This window comes from Gavialis gangeticus, unplaced genomic scaffold, assembly GCF_001723915.1.
Source record: "Gavialis gangeticus isolate Ggan-Ray unplaced genomic scaffold, GavGan_comp1, whole genome shotgun sequence".
NCBI classification, from domain to species: domain Eukaryota; kingdom Metazoa; phylum Chordata; order Crocodylia; family Gavialidae; genus Gavialis; species Gavialis gangeticus.
The window spans coordinates 38,493-47,374 of NW_017729004.1; the positions used below are offsets into that span (position 1 = coordinate 38,493).

The 8,882-nt window shown below is 56.2% G+C and overlaps 1 protein-coding gene across 1 annotated transcript in view; it reads right to left on the reverse strand.

Annotated features, from left to right (window-relative positions):
* The window catches only part of LOC109291125 (SWI/SNF-related matrix-associated actin-dependent regulator of chromatin subfamily D member 3-like), a 37,664-nt gene extending 29,381 nt beyond the window's left edge, over nucleotides 1-8,283 (reverse strand). The window contains exon 1 of the mRNA XM_019507985.1: nucleotides 6,779-8,283. Within this exon, the coding sequence (XP_019363530.1) occupies nucleotides 6,779-6,856 (78 nt within the window). The 5' untranslated portion in view covers nucleotides 6,857-8,283. The remainder of the gene's footprint in view (nucleotides 1-6,778) is intronic.
* Nucleotides 8,284-8,882: the final 599 nt, after the last annotated feature.

Genomic DNA, 8,882 nt, shown 5'->3' on the forward strand with positions numbered 1-8,882 from the left:
AAGGGAAAGGCACCCCCCCCCCCCCCACGTCTGTACCAATCTGACCAGGAGAAAATCCCTTCCTGACCCCAATTAATGGCATCGGTCTGATCCTGAGCAGAGGGGCAAGACACTGTAGACAGGAACCTTTGTTTCAAGTCCCAGCAGGAGCATTCAAAATCCCAATCAAAATCCCCAGCCTTGGCTGCAGCCAAGTGGTCCAGAAGGTAGCACCAGACCTTCAGTCTGACCCACTGTACATCACAGGCCCTTACTTTTCACTTGTTTTTTCCGGTGCTGAACCCCAATCCTGGTGCTTAACTACAGCATCTCCCAGAACAGCATCCAAGCTGGTTTGAAGATGGTAAGATGGAGAATCCCCGCTTGCCCAGGCTGGCCTGCTTCAGCAGATCGTTTCCACTGCAAAAACCTGCTCCTAGCTTGAACTGGGAATGGCCTGGCTTCCAGCCACAGGTTCTTGTTGCGCCTTTTCCTACTATTGACAGCTGATCCCTCCCCTATCTGACAGTGCTCACGCAGCACCAGGAGGTCGACCCCTGCCACCAGTCAGCCCATGATGCTTAGCCTCTGCCACTGGCTCGCCTTCCTCGCAAACTGGCACTTTTGAGTCTTCTCCTTATCACTGCTGCCCTTCATGCCTCATAAAAACCTTCCAGAAACACCCCAAAATCTCCATTTTCCACTTCAGATCCTTCCCAAATACTCTCAGCCCCAAAAACTTGACAACAGCCAGGCTGCAAGTAACTACTCCATCTCACATTGACCACTGCTGTTGCATCATTTCCTTGTGTGCCCTCATCTGTCTGTCCATCCATTTGCTCTCATCTTATAGGGAGATTGTAAGCTCTCTGGGGCAAGGACCAGCCTTCTGTTCTCTGTGCACATACCATGCCCAGAACAATGTGGCCAAGAGTAGGACCTCCCAGGTGTGACAACAGAAACAAATGACAGAGACCCATTTTGGCCCTCATGTTTCCTTTCTGGAGACATTATGGTGCAATTAAGTCACCTCTTGATTTCCTGTTGGACAAGTCAAACAGTTCACTGCTCTTCTCACTGGGAGACACCATGCTCCATGCCTCAAATCTCTAAGCGAGGACTGCGCTCTCGGTTCCTAGTGCACTAGCTGTATTAAAAGTGGCTGGATTGTGTGTGAACAGGCCCAGCTGACCACACAATTAAAGGCTGATAGAGCTAGGCTCATTTAGTTAGAAGATCGAGGGGGGATTTGGTAACAGCCTTCAAATACCTGAAGGGCAATTACAGAGAGGATGGCGATGGGCTTTCCTCTGTGGCTACATGAGACAGGGTTAGAAACAATGGTCTCAAGCTGCAGCAGAGGAAATTGGGGTTGGAGATGAGGAGGAACAATCTGACGGTGGTCAAGCATTGGAGCAGGCTACCTAGAGAAGTTGTTGGATCTCCATCCATAGGAGTTTTCAAGGCAGAGTGGACAGACATGTGGCCAGGATGGTTTAGCCAGGGATGGTTTGAGCCGGAGCCTGGACTAGATGCGACCTTGTAAGGTCCCTTCCAGCCTGACTTTCCCAAGATCCAGTTTGCACTGGGCGACTGTCCTGCCCTTATTCTTATTTGCTACTCTGCCATTTTCATGTCATCCAAAAATGTTACCAGCGGCAATTTTCTTCTCGTTTCTGTATCACTGATGACAGCAGCAGCAATGGTGATAATGATATATACCCAGCTCCTACCTAGCACTTCCTACCTTATATAAAGCCAGTATCATTATCCCTGTTTTACAGACAGGGAACTGGAGTGCAGATAAAGGATGCGGCCTGCCCAGGGTCCCCCAGGAACTCTATGACAGAGCTGGGAACAGAGCCCAGGTCTTGACTAAGTTTCCAGGGCCTTATCCGCTGCAAGACATAGCTGAGCTGCAGGGGCCTCACGTCTGTTTCTGCTGACTCCCTCCTAGGAACACCCTTCAATGCTGGTTCACCACTCGCCGTGCTCCATCAGCGAGCCAGCTCTGAAGCCAAGTAAGGTGCGCTCCACAGACACTTGAATCAGAAGTCAAACGCACCATCTCTGGCAACAGTCTGGACAAAAGGCCTCCCAGAAGCTGGGAGAAGTCCTGCAGGAGGGGCAGGGAACTGCTGAAAGCATCTCTCTACCCCCTGCGAGGCTGAGGTGGGTTCACATCCAACACAGGGAGGGGATTACATCCCTCATAAAGCCCTACTGAGCATCACTTCTACTCACACCATTGTCGAATATACATGAAGCCCATTTATCTTTGCGCCTCTGCTACTTCTTATGGCAGCAAGTTCCACAGGTTTATGGTGTGCTGGAGAAAACCACGGCTTTTACCTGCTTTGACCAGGCTGCCTTCCAGTTTCACGGAGCGTGCCCTCTGCTATTACTGAGACACAGAAAGGGGCACCCAATTAACCATCTCTGCAACAAGTTACCGTTCATCTCGTCTCCTCAACAGGATTCCCCACATAAAGCCACCTGCCCAGCGCGGAGCCTCCAACCTGTTGGTCCCAAGCACAATGTCTTGGTGAGGACACACCACCACTTCCGATCACTGTGCCTGCTGTATTATTCCCTGACCCATTTCTCATGCACGTGAACATTGTATTTGCTTTCTTGGTTGCTGCCGTGTGCTGAGCAGCCCACAATGACGTCCAGGCCTTTTTTGTGAATGGTTTCAGCTCATTTAAAACCCAGCGATGTACAAGGAGTTTCATAGCAAAATTTGCACATGAAAACGCGGTGCTCACCCTCTTTTCCAGATCACTGATTCAAACCCAGATGCTTTGTGGATCCTCAGGCGCAGCCTCCAGCCACGGGGAAAGTTGAGGGCTTATCCCTATTTCACTTATTTATCATTACTGTGGTAAGGTGCAAGGACCCTGGCTCTGGGAATGGGGCTTGCTGTGATAACTGCCAATCACCAAATGCAGCCCCTGCCCCAACCACACACAGCCCAAGGTGAGCAGAGAGAGTGAACAAGCGGGTAAACGGGCCGGTCAAGAAGACTGGCTGAAGGATGGGTACATTTGTACAAGTTAGCAGCCTCGGTGCAGATAGTTGCAATTAGTAGAAATCATGACAGAAGTCAGTTTTAGGGGAGATGTAAAAGAGGACAAGGCTGATTCCATCACTGCCAAGAGGGACATTTTTCCCAGCAGCAGAGAGGCCGCAGGGGGGAGCTTGAAGTTACCTGAGAACAGTCATCAGGCTGAGCTGATGTCATGGATGCTGTAGTAAGACATCAGACCTGACCAGGGAGGAGGAGAAAGGCCTAACACACCAACGTCAGACTCCCTTTGAAAGGAGAAGGGGGGGCAGTGGCAGAGCAGCAGCAGGGGGTTGAAGAGCCAGAACAAGGGGCCAAGTCGATGAACCTGGCAGCAGCGTTCCCCATGAACAGAAGGAGGAGAGCTCAATGGCACCCATGCTACAAAGGGGGAGGAGAGCCACAGTGACAGCACTGGATCATAGATGCAGAACGTGCAAGATGAAAGGGCAAGCTGTCGATATGGCCCAGTTATACATGTGTCAAAGGAAAGAGACCGAAGAAGAGGTCCATGAGACAGGCCGGGGCAGCACCATGTAGAAAGGTGATGGCTTGTAGGAGATTAATACCTCCGTTTTGTCCAAGCTGAGCTTAACTTGATGGCTGGACACCCAGAAGAGATGCCAGAAAAGGCAAGTGAGGATGTGCTACTGGTTAAAGGAAGGGAGAAAGCTGATCAGCAGACTGGTATATCAGCATAAAGATGGCTAACGGCAGGGTTTTGGATCACAGCGCTGCAAACAGGGTGCAGAGAGGGGGAAAGGACAGGCCAGAGATAGGGCCTTCAGAGGTGTCCACCAAGACAGGCTGAGGAGGACCTGTTAAAGGAGGCTTGAGGTAGGCAGGGACCATAAAAGGACAGGAGTGCCAAGAAAGCGATTTCAGGAAGGTGTGGTTGTCAGCAGCAATGGCCATCATGGAGTTAAGGAGAATGAGGCTACAGCACAGGCTTCAAGATCTTGCCCATCACGAGACCAGTCTGGATAATGCAGAGGATCTCAACCTTTCCAGACTCAAGACACGCCTTGTGAGGCTCCAGGCCCCCCTCAGAAAATGCCATCTCTTCACTTCCACTCATTTCTCAACCATGGAAAAATAAGAGCAATTCTTCTGTGACAAGAAAGTGAGAGGGACCACAGCAGGTCTAAATGTTTGTGATGCTGGGGATTCCTGTTTGAAATCTCTGGGTTTATCTTATGAATCATGCGCAAGTGTCTGGACACCTAACAGTATTCATAATGTGCATTACCCTTGATAGGGTCTTGTATCGCCCAGCTGAGGATCACTGGGGTAGAGCAAAGAGAGGGTCAGGCCCAGAGGTGGAGGAGAGGGGCAGAGCCCAGAACGATGACGCCAGAGCTGGTGACAAAGTCTGCGCCTGCAGGGCTTTGGGAAGTCCAGTCTCAGTCCCCAGGAAATGTGGCAAGAGTCTCCTCTCCAAAATCCTTTCCACCATTGGCAACAACACCGCTGAGGACACTGGTGCCCCTCCCTGACAGAAAGCCCATCTGGAATCACCTCAAGCACTTCTGCCCCCATATCAAGAGCTACAGCCTCACGGACACTATCAGAGACTCTGCCGCTGCCTTCGCTTTTACACGGAAACCGCATGACCCATTGCAGCCTGAGGCCGAGTGGCTAGAGAAATGAGAGCGCAGGCAGCAGCTGTGACGGCTCCTTCAGTTGTTCTGGAGGCAGAGATGAAGGCGCACAGGGGCCAGAGCGGAGATGAAGGAGCGCAGGCTGGCGAGACAGGTGAGGTCAGGAATGACTCCCCTTCTGGTGGAGGAGACTTGGCTGGAGAAGGACAAGGAAGGAGGCAAGAACGGAGGTGAAGGAACTAAACGAGCAGAACAGGGTAAAAGGAAAACACACAACATAACGCCAGGGCTCCACTGCCAGGGGAGTGGGAGGAGAAGCTGCTGGGGCAGGGCTGCGGGGCCTGCTAAGGAGCAGAGTGGGCTGCTCTGAGGAGAGCTGTGCCACACCAACCCCCGCGACCTCCACCCCAGACATCTGCCTGACTGCAGCCACATGCATAGAGGATGCTGGAGCCTGCAATCCCAGCACAGACAAGGCAGCCATTCTCCAATGCCGCCTGCACAGCGACAAACTACAGCAAATGCTCTTTGGAAGTCCAAGCACACAGCGGAAGCCAATTTTTGGTCATCCACTACTGTCAACATCCTCAGGCAGCTCCAGTGCTGGAGAGGCCCAATTCTGCATCAGAAAGCCTGACTCCAGCCTGACTCATCTGACCCCAGTACTCTTTCCTGCCTAGGCAGGGGGTCGGACTCGATGATCTGTTGAGGTCCCTTCCGACCCTAATGTGTATGAATCTGTGACTGTCTCTGGCACCCCTCACCCACCCACAGACGAGAGGGGGTCCCTTCATCACCGTTTCAGCCATTCTCCCCAGTACTGAAGGGAGCGCGTTGGCCTGTCATTGCCAAGAGAACACTTGACCCTTTAAAAGGCCACCCACATGCTCCTGACTCCCAGGCCACCTCACATGCCCACCCCGTGCTGCACTCCCCCACCAGCCATCCGCACGTGCCAGCCAGCAGACTGCCCCATGCATTCACCTCTACCATCAGGTCGCCCCCCATTCACGGTCTGCTGCACAGGCCTGCCTGTCACGAGGCGTGCTACCCCACAGGCTGGCCTGCCCCCAGACACGGGCTGTATGACCAAGGGGAGTGCTCACAACCAGTGCTCACTTGCCAGTCACTAATCCTGCAGGTCCCCAGTGCCACCGTCACTAGGCTGCCATTCTCATATAAACGGCACGCTGCTCACACTGCCCTAGGCCGGCAGGTCCGGATCTCCCCATCTCGAGGGTTTGTCAAAGGCGTCATGCTCCAGGTAAGCAAACTGAGGGCAAACACCAAGCCGCCAAAGGGGCAGCACCGTGGGCTGCTGGACTCTAATGCAGAGCCCTCAGTGACGGCTTGGAAGAGGGTGCCACTGCAAGCAGATCCCAGGTCCTCAAGAGAAAGTGCATGCAATCTCTGACAGCCACTCAGCCTTCGCGCTCCTCAGACTGCCCAGCACTGCGCCTTCTGTTACATTGAAGTCTCCTTAAGAAACCCCAATGTCACAAGCTACAATTGCTCTCCGTCACTGCTGGGAGCCCCGGAGGGACACAGCTCCCAACAAGCACAAGGCGGAGGAAGGCATGTCCTCACGAATGGCAATCCCTTGAATGTCAGGAGGCCTCCAATGGCCACAGGAAGGCTACAAGGTTGTTACGGGTGCCTGAAGTATGGCACCTTGACAGTGCCCAGCAACGAGTGCAGAGCTAGTCTCCCGGAGCCCCTGGAAGTCACCTGTTAGGTAGCCAGGGGACACACAAGAGCCAAGTCCACAGACAAGTCCCGCGCCCCGCAGCACAGGGCTTTCCCAGCATCCCTGCATGCAGCAGGAGTTGAACTGCAGAACCAGGCACCCTGTGAGACCGCGGGGGTCGGATCCGCTCTGGCCCCTGCCCCGGAACCGGTCTGGAAGCAAACCCGCCCCCCCATTCCCGCAGCGTCAGAAGCAGTGACCGCTGCACACCTCACCCAAACGCCTGCCCGCGGAGCTGGGCCCATCCCCTGCCCCTGCCACGCGGCGTGGACCGCCAGCCAGCACCCAGGGCACACGGCAGGGCTGCTCCCAGCCCAGCCCTGGCGCCTGGCTCGCTCATCCCTCTGTTCAGCACCAGCCAGCTCTCTAACTTTCCCGACTCACCACCCCGTGGACCAGAAACTCAAAAAGTTTGCTTTTCGTGGCTTTGCGAGCCCCGCCGGCAACTTCATCCGTGGCCATCGGGTCGGCTCAGCCTCTCTCCTCTCCCTCTGCCTCTTTCTTTCCCTTTTCTGCCTTTTTCTCCAACTCTCCCCTCTGAGTCCTGCTGGGCTCTCACACTTCTAATAGAGCGGAGTGGGGAGGGGGCCCCTTCAGGGCCTTCCTGACGGCCCACTCCCGCTAATCCTCAGCTGCTGCATTCCTCAACTGATAAGCCAGAAATAGTTTGCGCTGCCCGGGTCTGTGTGTTTACTCTGCAGGGACAGAAAATCCAGCCTTTTAAACCTCTCTGTCCAAACAGCAGAGATAAGCGGGAGGCAAACTGAAAACACGTCTGAGCCTTCCAGCAGCAGCACTGCAGCCTCTCCTCTCCAGCGCCACAGGATCCTGGGCCCTGGGGTGCAGGGGGAGCTCCGGCAAGGACATGGAGCAGCTCACGGGGAGGCTCTGCCAGCTAGAGAAAGCACCCGGCAGCCGTGAGGAACAATAGCGGTCTTGGTCTCCTCCAGCACTGCATTCCCAGGCCTTCTCCCCAGGGACGTGGCAGGCAGCACAGAAACATTCACTGGCAGGATTTCCAGCACAGAAGGCTAAGAACAAGCCCCTCCGGACAAGCGCAGCACCAGCAGGAGACAGAAATCCGGGGAAAGGAAGGGCAGCGCGCAAGCCAGAGGAAGGAAAGAGTGTGAGGAGAGGGAGGCAGGCGGAGGGGGAGCGTGCGCCAAGGAGTCAGCGCAGCATGGCGACGGCAGGGCACAATGTGTGGCTGGCTTCCCCGCCTGCCTGCATCCCGATCGCCTCCCCGGCTAGGGGCCCTGCCCTCGAGATGCTCGCGGCCCACTGTTCCAGCCCTGCCACACACCCCTGCAATGGATGGATGGACACAGACAAATCATTAACGCTGTACATGCTTCCCCGCGCGAGTGGCCAGCAGTGTGCAACAAAGCCTCACGTGCACGACAAAGCACGTTGTCCCCAGGGACACGGCCTGCCCCGCCACGCCCAGGGAAGGGGAGAAGGGAGGGATGGGGCAGAAGAACTGGGAGATGGGTTTCACAGCCTTCGCCTGCTCCCAGCGCCCAGGCCGGCGGGAAAGGTGCGGGTGCTGCCGGGCTCTGGGAGCGGCCGCCATTCTGCGCTCAGCTGCACTGGCTCCTCCATCACCACAGCCGTGGCCTGGGGCAGCAATCTGCTTGCTGACAGCTCCGCATGCGCCCGCAGCCTGCCAGGGTTTGCTGCCACAGCAAGAGAGACGTTGCCAGGTTACAGGAGGGTTTATCCTTCCCGCCTGCTCACAATTCCTGTCGAGGAGCTGGGAAGCGACCCGATCTCTCGCGGTCGCTGACCCAACTGCTGCAGCCAGAACCACGTGTAGGAGACACTGAATGAGCTGGAAGCGAGCCGCGCCGTAGCTCCCACCCGGAGGCATGGGGACCAGGCAGCTCAACCCCGGCACTTGCGTGGGGCTCCCTGGGGGAATTCCAGGAGCCTGGGGGGCGGGAGTGCCTGGCCCCTGCGCCACCTTGAGCAGCGCGTGGCAGGCCGCCGTCCCGCCAAACCCCGGCTCTGGGTCACCGTTTGGTGGGCAGCACCAGCCCCACCTCTCTGCAACAGAAGCATCCTCCAAATCAGGATGCACCCTCCCTGCCTTTGTCCTGCTCCTCGTGGCCAGGCACCACGCCCATTGCTGGGAAGCTCCAGCCTCTGCAGCACAGGATGTTGGGGTCACCTCCCTGGATCCCCACCACGGGTTGGGTGCAAGCTGCTGCACTCACAGAGCGGGACGGCCCTGCCTGCACGTGCGAAGGCGCCTTTCTGGAGGGAGCGTTAGCCAAGCCCGTGTCCAGGCAGGGGCAGCCCCAGGCAGCCGGGAGGGCAACAGGGCTGCGGGCAGCTCCAGGCGCAGACGACACGGCCGGCACCTGCCACGGGTGCGAGGGGCTCGCCACAAACAGGCTGGACGGCCTGCGCCCTGCATGGCTCGGGGCACACACACATGCAAGAGCAGCGCAGGCTGGCATGCCTGCAGGGCCACCCACCAGACACG